General features: G+C 34.3%; 2 protein-coding genes across 5 annotated transcripts; one reads left to right on the top strand and one right to left on the bottom strand.

Annotated features, from left to right (window-relative positions):
* LOC105158324 (60S ribosomal protein L7-1) lies at positions 4074-6145 on the top strand. 4 transcript variants are annotated; one of them, XM_011075045.2, is made up of 6 exons: positions 4074-4168; positions 4253-4462; positions 4620-4717; positions 4800-4937; positions 5624-5726; positions 5812-6145. In XM_011075045.2, exons 2-6 carry the CDS (start codon positions 4274-4276, stop codon positions 6025-6027), a joined length of 744 nt encoding a protein of 247 aa, XP_011073347.1. In that variant the 5' UTR covers positions 4074-4168; positions 4253-4273; the 3' UTR covers positions 6028-6145. The 4 variants fall into 4 exon arrangements, with proteins under 4 accessions (XP_011073347.1, XP_011073348.1, XP_020548527.1 ...); XM_011075046.2 differs by having other exon boundaries at positions 4075-4168; positions 4256-4462; positions 5812-6027; XM_020692868.1 differs by having other exon boundaries at positions 4089-4146; positions 5812-6027.
* LOC105158323 (aquaporin NIP6-1) lies at positions 5972-10444 on the bottom strand. Its single transcript, XM_011075043.2, has 5 exons — positions 10064-10444; positions 9730-9954; positions 9456-9650; positions 8537-8598; positions 5972-7670 (listed from the first exon to the last, which is right to left on the bottom strand). Exons 1-5 carry the CDS (start codon positions 10289-10291, stop codon positions 7466-7468), a joined length of 915 nt encoding a protein of 304 aa, XP_011073345.1. The 5' UTR covers positions 10292-10444; the 3' UTR covers positions 5972-7465.

The raw sequence follows: 16245 nt of genomic DNA, 5'->3' as shown, positions 1-16245 counted from the left end.
TTTTTGTGCGAATTGAAAATATATTTGGATTAATTAATAAAATTGTATTTTATATTAAACTCTGATATCATATCAATATATTTTTATCGAGAACACCTACAAACAAATATAATTCTGCCATAAAATGAACTGTTTTTATCCATTGAAGTAAAACGTGTTTGCATAATGTTCACAGTATGCTATTACAAAATAATGCAAGGACAATATGGGATATGTTGCGAATGCTTATTACATGTACTCTTTTGACATTTACAGCAACTTTTTGGATGTCTTGTCATAAGCTTATGTGGTCCTCCTTTGAGTGTTCACCAGAGAGACAAAGTGAAAATTGAACTCGTTATCTTGGGTTGTCGTGTTTGGTGCAAAATTGCTCATAAAATGCTATCATTATGCCCATTGACATTTTTTTTTTAAAATTCAAATACAACTTATTACGTTATGATAAATTAGATCAGAGAGAGATGGGATGCGACACAAAAACAAATATGACTTTAACTATTATAAAATTATGACGAATATTACTTAATTATGACTATGTAATGAATATTAATCGTTGTTTTTACAAGTGATGTCAAAAAATTTGTTACAGCAAAAAATTACAGAAAAATATTTTGATCACAGGTATATGGCGGATGTTGATTAACATGATCAAAACTTAAATTTTTGTGTTGATTTCTCTAAATCGTAGTAGAAAATATTAATTTATTATGATTTTTAAATTTTAATAATTTATAGTATGGAGAATAATAACTTTGTTGTAGCGTGAGCAGGGTTGTGATGCTACCAACTCTCAAGTCTTTGGCCACTTAATTCTCAATCAATACTATGAATTAATCCTAAATTATGAAATTAGGGTTAAATTCATACTATATTCGATTACTTGTATATTGAGTGTATGTTCATAATTTTATAATTAATTATAAAAAAATATAGTTAATTTTGAAATTAACCTCATTTTTAAGATTAATAAAGGAATTAAAAGAACATATATGATAAGTGATTAGATGAAAAACAATTATGGTGGGATTAAAAACTACAAAATTGTAGGTTTTATCAAAATGTGATTTTGATTAAATTCAGTCCCAATAGTATTTCTTTTTTTAATTTGAAGTAATGAAATATTATTAATTGAAATAAGTCGAGTACAATCATTCATGTCAAATATCTATACAACGCCTACTATTACGGAAGACAACACATAACTATGGAGTAAAATAACATCTCACGCATATATTGGGGTTCGAATCCATGACCTTTAAGGTAAACTTCGTCAATTGAGATATGACTCGTTATTTGAACAATCTGAATGGAATTAATTACAAGATAGCATCATTATTTTGTTGAAAGACACACAAATATATCACTCATACGAGTGATCCCACAACACAATTACAATTCAAAATCTACATATGATCCACCCAAAGAGTAGACATGTTCAACCTTTACACACACACACAACAACAACAAAAAATTTTAATTGGTTGGTTGAAAACTAGATAGTAAAACGAAAAGAGAGCATGGGAGTTTGTCCATATGCAGTAGGGGATGAGGAGTGGCCGACAAATGGATGGGGAAGCTGATGTTGAGGGCTCCTAATATTCTGCTATCCTATGACCAGATACTATGTTTATTATTTATCTTTAAACCCTACAATGCATGTTCCATGTCCCTAAACTAGGGTTTTTGGATAAGTATTATTAAATTTACGGGATAATTGCTTTTACACCCTAATTTATCATTTATTTATATAAATTGTCCCTACCTTTTTAATAATTAAACATGCACTCTCTAAAAATATTAATATCACTTATACAAACCAATCTAAAATTACATACATACCCTCAAAACGTCATCATTACATAAACTAATCCTTTTTTTTTTTTTTGCTATCATAAGTTGTTTCTGTAGTTATGCAAAAGATATGAATGATTTGTATAAATAGATGATTAGGAGTTTAAGAGTTATAAACCAATGAAAAATCTTATTACAGTTTAAGGCATAATAAATTAAATGTTTTTGTGACTTTTCTGGCCTGACTATATTTTTTTTTTGTATATTTCGAAAACGCCCCTCCGTATAATGGCTGGAATTATTCACCTAAAAGGGTAGTTAGATAATTTTATAAATAAACTGGTAACACACCAATATTTTTATCAAAGACTTCCACGTCAATATTTTTGTACTTATAATTATTATTTAAAAATACTCCCAACTTTTACATTTTAATCACTTATCCACTCTCGAAAAAGCATAAGGTTTTACAAACTTCCTTTGTTATAAAGGTGCTTATGTGATAGTAAAATCATTTTCTTTGTGGGTGAGAGGAGAATTATGACCAATTAGGTATAAATGCAGGTGCCCATCAAGAAGAAAAACTTTAGGGTTTGTCAAAATGTGAGAGCAATTATGGGTATGATGCTTTTTGAAATGAAGTAGAGGAATCACATGGGATTTCTTTGTCTGTATATCTTTGTGCAATGATATCTGTGTTTTCATAGAACACTGAAGTGAAAGATGTGGGCATTTTCCACTCAACTATCTATAATTAAAGAACCCCCCAAACAGGACTAAATTGTTTTCCTATCTTTTCTCCACTCAAACAAACACTCAAAACAAACAATAATTTCTTGGCCCCCTTTTGGCTGTCCATAATGTTTTTTTTCAGACCAAGCACAAAAAGGGTATGATTTATTGGCAGTGAACTAGGTTGTTGAAACTGAAAAGCCTGGATAAGTTGTATTGGTTTCATTGTTCAAATTGACCAATAGGTGGACATATGAACTATTGAATCAAAATACAATGATGTTATAAAATAAAATATTGATATAAATTCAAATATCTGTTTCAAGTTCTTCGTTTTGAGGGTTGACAGTAATGCCACGCGTTCTACATAATCGATTATAAATTATGAGGAATTTGAGTGACTTATAAGCCTTAAGACCTTCTCTTCTTATCAATATGTCTTTTCAAGATACAATCGAAAACTAATATGAAGTTAGAGCGAATGATATCTAGGGACAATAATTGCATTACATTGCATTATTTCAGAGAAAGTTGCTTAAGAGTGTGTTCAAATTATTTTTCAATTGAATAGGATTGTCTATTTCCCCTTGAGATATATATATATATATATATTTGCTACATCAGATATATATATATATATATATATATCAAGGTAACTTTTTATCAATTTTTCATTTTTTTCATTATAATAGGTTGGGTCCAAGACACTTTACATTTGATCCCAAGACCCTCTCTTTAAGGAGAGTAATGTCAACTCAATCAATTTGATGAAGCAATTGCCCAATGGGTATTTTTAGGGCTTGGGCATTGGGTACGGAAGATTTATTACAGACCATAACCCACACAAATTTTCAACAGTCTTTCATATTCTTTTCTATCAATTTTATTATTCTTCTTCTTACAAAATCCCTACCCGCAGCGACCAACCTACAAAAATTAGGTGGCTGATGAAGACACAATGGGGGTGGGGGGGGAGGGGGATGATTGAAGGCCATGGTCGGGCGAGGAGTGTTGAATTGGTTGTCGGGCGACAAAACGAGTGGTGAATCAATATTGGTTGGCAGCGGCGAGTGGCAGATTGAGAGTCGAGAGAAAATTTTTCACCTGGAGAGAGTTGTGTGAGTTTGAAAGAGAATGTTATTTGGATAGAGATAGGTTAAATTGGGAACGAGACTCTTGCATCTTGCTGTGTATATTATCCGATCCAAACCCAATCATTTTAATGTGATGAGTATGGCCTAATTTAAAATTATTGGTCTAAATCTGGGCTTGAGTATGGGCCCATTAAAAGTTTATAACGAGTATGGGTGTGGGCAATTTTAGCCCATTGACAGACCCAGATGACAAGTAATTTTTCAGTTGAACCGAAAGGAAATACAATAACAGTAGTGGTTTTAATTTGGGTCCAACACAAATCATTCACAAGGATCAAACAGCCCAGGCTCAACTACTTCAGACCCAGATCATCTGGGCAGTAGGTACACGGCCCAATAGCCCCAATCAAAATAGCCCACAGCAAATTTGTTTTTTTTTTGTGGGAAAAAGCCCACAGCAAATTGGGATCTAATGAAAAGGGGGGATTTGTTAGGGTTTCGAAGTTGCTCCCCTCTCCCGCTTTCCCTGGTTCGCTACTCCCCTTTCCCCAGTACGCGTTTAACATTAGAAAATTTTATTTGGTTCTAATTGTCTATCTGCAGAAGTATTAATATTCTCAGTGTGATTTTATCAGCAGTAGAACAACCGAAAAATCATGGCCGCGGAGGAGGCGCCGCCGCCGGCTCTGAACTACATACCGGAGGTGGTGTTGAAGAAGAGGAAGAACAACGAGCAATGGGCAATCAGAAGGAAACTAGAGGCACAAGAGAGGGCTAAACGCCTTAAACCTGAGAGCTTGTTCATCAAGAAGCCCGAGCAATTTATCCGAGAATATCGGGATAAGGTATGAGTTTTTCTGGGCTGTTAGTAATTATTTGTCATTTGATGCAGTTGTATCTTTGTAGATGTAAATTTGAATTTTAGGCATATGAAGTATTTTTTCCCTGGAGTAAACGGTTGATTGATTAAGGATTGATGTTATGTGTTGTTTTGCTGTTCAGGAGTTGGACCTCATTCAAATGAAGAGTAGGGGAAAGCGAAGAAGACAAGCGCCAGTGGCGGCAGAGTCCAAGCTCCTATTCGTCATACGCATAGGAGGGTTAGCTCAAATTGCCTATCGCCATTTTGCCGGATTTGTCCTTTAATAGTTTTTGTATGACCTAATATGTTTGTCTTTGTAGTAAAAATGACATGCACCCAAAAACTCGGAAGATGTTGTACTCTTTGAGATTGAGGAAAATATTCAGTGGGGTATTTGTGAAGGCAAGTGAAGGGATGATGGAAATATTGCAAAAGGTGGAGCCTTATGTGACCTACGGGTACAGCTTACTACTTCTAGTTGCTGCTTTAGTTTAATGATAAAGATATAATTGACCTTGCTTTGTTTAGAATTCGCCAAAATCAGCCTTTGTCCTGTTCACTTGTGGCTATCTTTGCAGTTTGTGTCCGGTTCGAAGCTGCATTGCACATAATTAAGACTTGTATGAACTGTTTTTGAAGAGAATGTGAAATTGGCAAGAAGATGTAAACGTTTCCTAAGGGATGGAAAAGCTGATCGTATAGGCACTTTTTGCGACTCTTCAAATCAAATAAACTTGTTCGATCTTCTTTCATATTAAAACCAATCCTAATTTTCAACCTTCTAGTCCTTAGCATATGCATTTGATGTTTCCCTTCCTTGACGGCAAGATCCTTTTACTATCATTCTGCGAAAACCTTCTGTAATGCACTTGTCATGCTTGCCTAAGTAGATTTATTGAGCTGAATTCGAGTTCTTTGCATATTTGCAGCAGTGTGTTTTGCTTATCTGAGAATTTGTTACTGTTCCTATTTGAATAAGCTGCTCAGATGTACTTCACAATGAGATCTTCGATTATGTTGCCTGCTAATCCTTTCTTCTCACTCACATAATCTTTCATTCTATTCCTTGCCGGTGTAGTTTCATCGTGTAACTTCATTTAATGACTGATGGAATTACTAAACTCTATGTTATTTGTCGTTGTAGCTATCCCAATTTCAAGAGTGTGAAGGACTTGATTTACAAGAAAGGTGTTGTGAAAATTGATAAAGAAAGGGTTCCTCTAACTGACAATAACATTGTGGAACAGGTATGAGCTACCTTTCTCATTGGGCTGCCCATTTCCTAGTTATTTTGTTTCTTAAGATTTCTGACGTCATCTTCTAATTCTCTAGGAACTAGGCCAACATAACATCATATGCATAGAGGATATTGTGAATGAGATTGCAAATGTTGGTAAACATTTTAAGGCAGTCACAAGTTTTCTCTGCCCCTTCATGCTGAACAATCCAGAAAAGGCGTTGCGTGGTAAGAAGAAACGATTTGAAGATGGCGGGGACTCTGGAAATCGTGAGGATCGTATAAATGAGTTAATCAGCAAGATGAATTAGCTAGCTTAAGGAAAATATATCTTGTAAGAGATGAATGTTGTGGAAGTTTATCCTTATACTTGGAAGTCAATCCTGGATTTTCTGAGATAGTAATTCAATTTTGGCATCAGTTTGGCTTGCTTGTAGGTCTGCAATCCTTTATTGATTAGATATATTTTCTCTTTGAAATCTAGTGAAATTAATATCTGATCTGGTAGTGAGATGTCATTGATCAGTCAAGTTCAGTTTTTGAGGTTTAATAAGTAATAGGTTACGAGTTTGCAACATCTTCAAGCTGCATTCGTCCCCTATATCTTACACTGCCTTATGAAAATGTTGACTTGACATATTTATTTCTAGGCCATATCCAATATATATCAGTCTTCTCAAACAATTAAGAGAGAACAACTCAAAAAAATTGCTTGTTTGTGTGACATGAGAAGTGCTCTGTGATCTGGTGTGTCAACATGGTCGCCTCGACGAATCAGAAGGGGTCCAACGATTGTGTGGGAGGTGTTGCAGAATGCCTCAAACCACAATAGCTAGTTAAGATAGCTCGCGTAGCAGCAAAAACCGTCTGAATGATCAAGATGCTTGTAGGGGTTGGTCACCTGTGTTTTCCAGACAAGATACATGTATTTTTGGAGCAATGTGATCATGATCTATATTGCTGGTAATATTCGGATCAGATCTGGGCTGGGTATGATCCCCGTAAAGCTGGAAACTTGCTCAAATCCTATTCTATTTGAGCATCCCTTTTTAGTGTTGATGTTATGTTTGTCCATATGAGTACAATGTCACTCCCATCGAAGAACACTTTTTTATTTTAAAATTTGATGTCACTAATGGCATATCTCAACTTCTTGCATGTTTCTATATGGTCTCTCTTTTACTCATAGACAACTCCCATATATGGGCCCTTACGGCAGTTTCATGTCATATAAAGGAATCTTCTGGCACGGCGACGATCCCTTTTCATATATTGGTTTGATGTCAGCTGCGCTTGCTGTCGCTGTTACATCCATGACAGTTCTTGTACCACTTTCTGCTGTGTATTGCTGAAAAGTTCGAGAATTACACAAGTATGCAAGTAACCGTACTACATTAGTATATAATATCTTCTGAATGATGTATAGTTATGATCACAAAAGCAGTAGATAATCTCCATCTACAACACCCTGGTAATAGGTATGCAAGAGTCTGTTGTGCGCAACACTTCTTGTTAGCATATTCAAGAATGTATAAGTGTGCGCCCACTCGCCCGTCCCGAACCAAGGGAGGGTTCTAACTATTTCCACCCGTGACGCTCTCGTTCCTTCAAGTGTTATAAATCATGTCCTCCATCTATACATAGGAAAATACAAGATAGGCATATATATATCCATCTTATTACAACGTGTAATATACATATAATCCTTCCTACTTCCTTGATAGAACATGTTGAGTTCCGTGCGTTTAGTCATCTTCTGAAGCTGTGTTCTGCTAAGGGCTTGTCATGTGGTTTTGGATCTTCGTCAGGCAGCTTCACTGCAGAGTAAACACCAGCCCCGGCCAGAGCACCAAGAATAGGCGCCGTCAGGTAGATCCATATGGCTGTATAGTTGTTTACAGCAATCGCGGGCCCCAAAGTTCTCACCGGATTCATCGAAGCTCCTGTAGTTCCCCTGCAGCACAATCAATATGAGAAGTCATTCTTGTATAATTCATCTCACCAACGCATATTAGTTCAATCTTCTTCTAAACACCAACCCATTTTTTTCAACGAATTTCTATGTTCAGTGAGATAAGTTGTCAAGTTTTTCGTCCCACACAAGTTGGGAAAATTCATCTCCAAATCACATTTGGTCAAATCGAATAAATTATATAAAAAATTTACTATATTTTTCATTTAATTAATTCCATATTAAATCAAAGAGAACTATATATTCATGTTTTTTACATGATTATAAATATATAAATATAAAATAAGCATTACAAATATGGGTAACACACAATATTCATAATAAATCAAAAAATTTATGTGTAGTAATATATGTACGTCAGATTCAGGTTCAAAAATTAAAATTCCAGTCCCACTCCAAGACCATTTTATGATTTTAAATCCGTCCAGACAAAACTAAATTGGGAATAGTACACCCTATGCACAAGCCCGCATGTGCATCTAGTAACATGTTTGTCCACATGCAATTAATCAAGAAAGAAAACAAATTAAAATAATTCCAGAATAATGAAATTTCAACGAGTTCAAGCGAGAAAACAAGGAAAGTTCCCGTTCAAATCAAATTTGATCATATATAATGATACTTGCTTTAGCATTTTTTTTCATTTATTTCCATTCGTTCCAAAAATCGGCAAAACGACAGCATAACTTGGGAGGAAGGGGTGCTCTCATGATTGATAATACTCTATACACTGAAAATCAATCATATGACAGTATAATACATTTAACGAATAATTTGTTCAAATTTAATCAGATTGAGTGTGAACAAAAATCCGCCGAAAAGAGACGAATAGTGTGCATTATTATTACCCGGCTATCAAGATATTGAGCATGACAGTAGCTCCGACCGCAATCCCCGCGAGCTCCCCCACCTGTTTTTCGAGACCATACGTTGCAAAAATATTATTATTATTATTATCAAAATTTGAGTCACATTAAAAGATTCTGCAAATGGTCTGTGCACTGTAACTGTATTAAGTTTAAGTATTCAGTGGGATCTCAGATCCTCCCTTGGTTTTATAACATTTTTTACATATATATATCATATCACCAAAAGAAAGAAATATAATTCTTTGTTTTTTGGATTATTTTTTTTAATCTTTATGATCCCAATTCAATTATTATGATCAGGTCATGAGTAGATCGTATTTAACTGGTGGGGTTGGCCTCTTTTATGGAAAATCTTTTTTTTTTCTTAAGTTTTGGCAATTAATGTTTATTGAAGTTTGGACCTTTAGTTGCCAATTTTTACTATTTAGGCATTGACTCTTTGTCAATTTGAGAATTTATTGGGGAACTTTGCAGTAAGGTTTCTATTTTAAATTTTGTTGTATTTTTTATTTTATTTTATATATTTATTATATAAAATAAAATAAAATAAATAACATAATTTTTGTATTCGCATGCGGTTATCAGTCACATAACTATCTTGAAAAGAAATGAGAGAAAATCGAACTATTATACTAATAGTTATGAAATTTAAGCATATAATAAAATTAATACATCAATATAAGAAAATTTAGATCTTATACAGTCATGTTTTACATTATAATTCCCTTATAAATATTGCGAGATGGAGAAGAAATTTATAATATAAAAATACGTTTATTGTAACATAATTTTTTAAAAAAAATAACGAATTTTTTTGTAATATGGCCAAAGTTTAGGAGCGTTGATGCAATTACTGAGAAAAGAGACAGAAAAATAACAAGAGAAGGAGTGTGCTTACCGCTCTTGTATCAGTGGCCACTGCAGTGACAACGAACATGAGGTTGAAGGTGATGATGAACTCCAACGCAAAAGCCTGAGCGTGTCCCACTGCCGGAACAGTCACTCCGCCCCCCATAACCGGGTGGAAAATCACCTTCAGCATAAACGCAGCACATATAGAAGCCATCACTTGCGCTCCTATGTACACCGGAACCTGGAAATTAACACAATTCAAGACCATCAGCCCCACATGATCAGATCGTTTCTCGAGATGTTCACCAGTGGTTTCTTACGTGTTTCCATGGAAAATGCCGGAGAGCAGCAAATGCTATTGTAACGGATGGATTCAGGTGCGCGCCGGAGATGTGGCCTGTGGAGAGTATTACTATCATCACGGCCAGCCCGGTGGACGCCGCCAGGCCGAGGAGCGTCTCCGAGCCCTGAGTCTTTTGGTTGACGATGGCTGTGGCCGTCCCGGCAAAGATGAGTATAATAGTACCGATGAACTCAGCTCCCACCTGATTTTACTCCGCCAGGGAATGATATTTGTCAGTAGAAATCAATGTGTGCGTGTAAGTGTGCGTGAATCAGCACTGGAAATTGAGCATTAGGCAGGGATAGATGTACCTTTCTTGCGAGAGAAACTGGAGGTGGAGGCAATGCACAAGAGACCGGCGGGAGGGCGCCTTCTTCCGAGTCCCAAGCTTCAACGCTGAAGCATTTGAAGCTGTTGCGGAGAGATGTTTTTCTCCAATTCGAAATTCTTTCCGACCTCAATCCTCCGAAGAGAGGAGCGCCGGGCGTCCCTGGCGTCACCGGCGTCGACGGGGCTGATCCGCCATCTTCGGTTTCCATAGCTGAAATTGCAGAAACAAGCAATGTGAATAAGAACAAATTAAGCTAAATTTACAAGCTCAAGTAGTGCTAGCTCTTGTCTTTTGCGTTTCCACTGCGCTGAGGGCTTGATGCATTTATAATGTGTTCAAGGTGGTCGACTTTTCTTACAGCGTCGAATCTGACTCAACATTACAAGTTCATTAAATTATTATGAATTATATACGGCTACAATAATACTATATATGCACCTCAGCATAAATATTTGATCTGTAATTTTTGTTATATAAAACCTATGCTAGTAAAGTCAATTTTGAGCGACCATAAATATAGAGAATTTCTTGAAAATATTGCATTTTGATTCAAACTTATTTTTTATTTCACCAAATTGCATCCAAAAACTCCAGAAAAAGAATAATTTTAATTTAAATCTTAATTCCGTTAAATTCTGATGGAAAAAACCTTATATGCCTTCAATACTTAATAGAACTCGTACCATGGATGAGTTGTTTTCATCAAAATTTAATAAGATCAATGCATGGCCTAAAATTACAAGGTTTTTAAAGTTTTGAGATGCAACATGGTGAATTCAAAATAATGGAACCAATATTTAAAAAAAAAAAAAGGGGGGGGGCTAAAATATGTGACTAATTAAAACGTAACATTCACAAAATTTCTACAAATTAATTAAATTTTTATTGTATATTTTTTTGGACACAAGTTGAGAATCCAAATGGATCCAAGAAAAGGTAATATTTTAGTGGATAATATGATAGAGAAGAAGAGAAAAGGTTGGTTTGGAAGTGGAAGGGGGTTAGGACATTGATCAACATCCTTGCAATAGGAATATGAAAGAACAATATTTGAAGGTTTGAGACAAGAATCATGGTTCCTGCTGTCCCTTCCACTTGGTTCTTGTCTGAGTTGTCCAAGGAGATGTCTCTGGCAAATGGAGGGACAGGAAGCTGAACGTGGATTCCATTATTTTAAGTTGATGATGAGATTTTAGAGTGTTGTAATGATTATTACTTACTAAAATCAAACCTTAAACTTGAGTCATGACAAGGTGAGGAAAGAATTTAAAATGAAGAGCGGCAAATGGCTAACAGGTTGTCTGTTAATATTTTGTTTACTACATAATTTGTTGTCATAATTATTGAAATACATTATAATACAGCCAGCAGATCTCAGTCACTAGAATGGGAATGCCTTTTGATTTTCAACTTTATGTGGTACATTAATTACATTTATACTCTTGAAATTAAGTTTAATTACATAAACACATTATGTGAATTGTATAATTACAAATACAATCCTTAAGTTATTAGTTGTAATTATAAGTAAATTCTTTATTTATTATCAAAATTTTGCACAAACACTCCGTATAAATTTACAGCCTGTAATTTGACGAGTGAGATGAGTATATGTAATAATTACGTCTAATTTAATATTTATCATGATTTTTAATTATTAAAGTGCTTGGCTTAGTTGTGACAACTGAAATTAAAAAATTAACAATAATAATAACGTAATTATTAAAATTTGTGAAGATATTGTTCAACTTGATTATTGCAATACTGTGTTGTATTATGTAGTCCAAATCAGCTATCATCAAATCATAATGCATCAAATAAAGTAACGAAGTCCACATTTTTAGGGTAAATTACAACGACTTTTCTTGAGATTTGACATAATTATGAATATCCTTTCGATGTTTGAAAAATTACCAATACATCTCTGATTTTATATGGTCGTCTAACAATTAGCCCAATTAGTTAGGTTTTTATCTATTTTTTTGTAGTGAGCTGAAGAAAATACCCCTATAAATTAAAAATTATAAAATTAAAATTTTTTTAAAACTAAATATTTTTCATCCACCCGTTCGATTTTCTTATAAGTTTTTATTTTTTAAAAAAAAATACAGTAAGGACAAAGTTAACAATTTCATACTTCCTTCCAAAAATTACATAATTTCATCAAATGTTAGGGGAGCATTTATAATTTTTCAAATAATAAAAGAATATTCATAAATTATGACAAATCTCAAGGAAGGTCGTTATAATTTATCTAAAATTTTAAAACATTTAAATAAAGAATATAGTAATATTTCTTTGTGCATAGGAACAAGTGAAATTAAGAATATGATGCAGGGTCAGTAAATAAGGAAATTGAGCATAAAGCTGAGGAAATAATATAATATTCCTTAGTTATCGTAAGTTCCTTTTTTTCCGGACATTCCCGTGAACGCGTATTCATAAATAAAAGGGATTCCATTTGTTCTTTGAAATTTATTATAATTATAGGTATTTTTTTTGTAATTCAAAATATTATATTTAGTATTTTTTATATTTATTTTTATCAATTAAAATTCAATAAATTTGCTGAATTTAGCAAAAAAAATTTGAACGAAAATCCATGTTTATCCCTTGCTGACTTATTATAGGTTAAATAAATTTTTTCTTACTAAACTACCCTTGTAAGGGCGAAAATGTACAAGTAAGACCTACATGTTAACTGCAATCTCTGCACATACTGCTGTTGCAATCATCTCAGCATCTCCAGGGGGATAGGTACATCCTCCCTGAGGAAGTGTTCGAGTTGGTGCCATTGCGAGCTGGGCCTAGATAGTCCACGGGATCAGATGAGTCTTTGCCTCCTCGGCTTGAGGGCGCTAATGGTGCTCCTGACACCACGTATAGGGCGTGAGCATCTCCAACTTAAGAGTCAAAAACTTTCTACTTCTCTATCCCACTATTTGGTATATCCATATTCCTCACGTCTTAACTTTGTATTACCCATAAATTGCTACTTGATGCAAATAAGAAGTTGCTCATTCGGAAAGTCCAACCTGGAATATTTGGGTTTAGCTTTTTCATAGGTTTTGGAATTGGGACATGCAAAAAACACGTTAGCAGTCTGACATTCAAGTCAGTAACCAACAATTAAAATAATAATCAGAATTGAAAAAAAATATAATAGCAAGTAATAAATTAGTGTTAAAAAGATTTTTTAGCTGTAGTGTTTTCCGTGTGCAAGTATTAAGAAAGCGTTATCCTCTACTGAGGTGACAGAAACCTCTTTTATAGCCTACCCCCTACCAGCTTGAAGAGTCTGATTCCCTTCAAACTCAAGAAGGTGGTTGTTGGTGCGGATGAACTCCAGCAACTAGTCGAGGGATATTCTCCTCCTTATGATATGATCCTTGACCTTGTGGAAACTTATCACTAAGGCTCGAAGGACTCCTTTTTCAAATAAGGCCTCTACTTTTTCTAGGGGGAGCTTGAGATGGGTCGAGCAACTTTCCTAGATCCTGGACATCACCCGCGGCAGGGAGATAGGCTTTCCTCTGTGTTGTCTGATTGAGGCTTGGCTAAGTTCTAGTTGCGTTTCTCTAACCTAGCCATCATGCATGTAGCCCCATGGAAGCCTTCCTGGGCCTCTGTGAACCTTATCGCTTAATGGACATCCTCTTACAGTTAGGGGGCCAGGATCTTTTATCCCTTGGTCTACTTGTAGCTTTAGATCCTTTTCGGCTTTCCTTCTGTACTAGGCTCTTACTTGAGCTTTGTATTTTTGAGTCATCATAATTAATTATTAAATAATAAATTATCTTATAAATATTTATAAATAAAGTTAGTGGAAAAAGATTTAAAAAAATTATTGTCTCAGATTTTACAAGAAAAAAGCCCATTTGTCTCCCACATTAATAGATCTCATCGCCTTTTCTTTTCCTTTAACAAAAAAAAAAAATTATTTGCCCATGAAAATTTTTCACGCAGAAGATGTAATACTTAATGTCCGTCATCCCTCATGCTCCCTACGTACATCTTCCGCTTTGAGATATAAATTCGACACGACACGAACTGACACGACACACCATCGATGTAGGCCACCCGTATGGCGCTACTTTGTGACAATGTATGAGACCATACATCTCATGTGCACGTAATTTTCTGCATCCGATTCGAAGAAGATGACAATTTAATCCAGAAGAAGAGCTACACAAGCTTAACCTGTTGATGGTCCTAAGAAAAAGCATTTTATTCTATCAAAAGTGAGGTCTTGGCAGTAGCCATTGCTGAAACTTTGTTTTGGTCCAACAAAAATTACGTACGGATACGATTCTTTCGTCAACATCAACACTTAAACAAAAGAAGAAAGATGCATATCTTTCTGGACGCATATCAGAATAATGCCACTCCCCTTTCTGCAAATTGCTCGTAAATCGGAAAATTTTTACCCAATTGTGTTTTGTCATCCGATACTAAAAGTATTGCAAGTAATATTATACTTATCGTGTAATATTTTACACAAATGTGTAGTGCATGCGCCCGCTGTAACTATTTTTATGCGTTTTAATATAGAAGGACTGAAGATTCCGAAAAGCTCCCCCACCTCTAGGTGGGTTTTGTTAAAAAAAAAAAAAAAAGTGTAGTGCATGCGCTGAATACTTCAAATTGAATTTTTTGTTTTGAATATTGCATCTTTTATTTATTTAATGTGTGATACTGTGCTCAAAATACGTATAAAAATTACGCCATCTTATACGAATTGAGTTATACCCACAAACGTAGTGCAGGTAATATTATACTGATCATGTAATATTTTACAATAACATAACAAGTGTTATTTGAAAAAGAAAAGTCAAGTTAAAGTAAGTATCACTATTCACTAATCATGATTAGATAAAATCGATGCAAAAATTTAGCTTATCAACCATGAAAAATATTTTTTGCCGTATTTATGATCCATGGCAAATATTATTGCCATGACTTTTAACCACGACGAATACACATTCGCAAAAACCACGACCAATAATTGCTGATTAGACGTAATCACTAAAGCTATTTATATATAACTATGTCTATTGACCATAATAAATGTTATATTTATTCTAGTATGTAATGCATTCGATGTACAATTTGAATTGAATTTTCGACTTCAAATCATATTGCATCATTTGTTAAATTTAACGTGTACGGACAACTTGTACAAAAATTACTCCATCTTTTTTATTTGATAAAAAAAAATGTACATATACACATATATATAAACGAAATAAAAAAATATAATATATAAAAAAATTGAATATTAAAGCCAAAAATAAGCCAAATCTCATAGAAAAGAATCATTAGCATGTAAGGAATAGTATGATAAAGTTTGGAACAAATTCGGTCAAATCTAAATAATGGTGCATGGTTTTGTTCCTTTGTTTTTCCCAATATTGCCATAATGTTGATAATTCGATTGGCGAGGAAATGAAGTTCTTTTAGTGTCACTTGGTGGAGGAATTTGAAGTGATTATTGGACTCGTGTCTACCATTTATGGGTATGTGGTTAGGGCTAGCCTAGGTATGGACATCGACCTCGTTTTGTCTGTTTTTGATATGCTGTAGGGCCTAACTTGAGAAAATTATTCCAACTACCAAGCCTTTTGTTTTATCAAATCTTTCAGGTCTTCTGAGGTTTGCATGTCAACTGCAATCCCCCGGTTCACATAAATTTGAAATTAATATCACTAATCATAAATTATGATAGCCATCAATCAAGATACTTCGAAAGTTAAGTTAGTATGATTTGAATATCGTTTAATAAGAGCAATAAAACATTTAAAATACTTGAAAATTTGACTTGATCAGTATTTATAATTTTCGATCAACGTACGAATGACATGTATAATTGAGGGATCATGCAACGTTGACCCCCAATTGGGGGAGGGGGGGTCCTTGTGGGCTGGTGCGGGTCAAAAATCGACTTGACGCATCTTTCTTAGGTGCTGGTTAGGGCTCGGGCCTTATTCCTTCGGCCCATATCATGTTTTACTGTTAAGGCTAATTTTTTAATTTTATATGTTTTAAAATTGAAATATCGATCATTTATTTTATTATAAATTTTAAAAAGTTTATTTTACCACATCTTAGAAAACTATCATAAAATATCTTCTTTTTTTTTTTTGGCACAAAAAACTATCACAA

Source organism: Sesamum indicum, linkage group LG3 (genome assembly GCF_000512975.1).
Source record: "Sesamum indicum cultivar Zhongzhi No. 13 linkage group LG3, S_indicum_v1.0, whole genome shotgun sequence".
Lineage (NCBI taxonomy): Eukaryota > Viridiplantae > Streptophyta > Magnoliopsida > Lamiales > Pedaliaceae > Sesamum > Sesamum indicum.
Note: the sequence above shows the minus strand (reverse complement) of the source record. Positions and strands in the feature narration are given on the sequence as shown.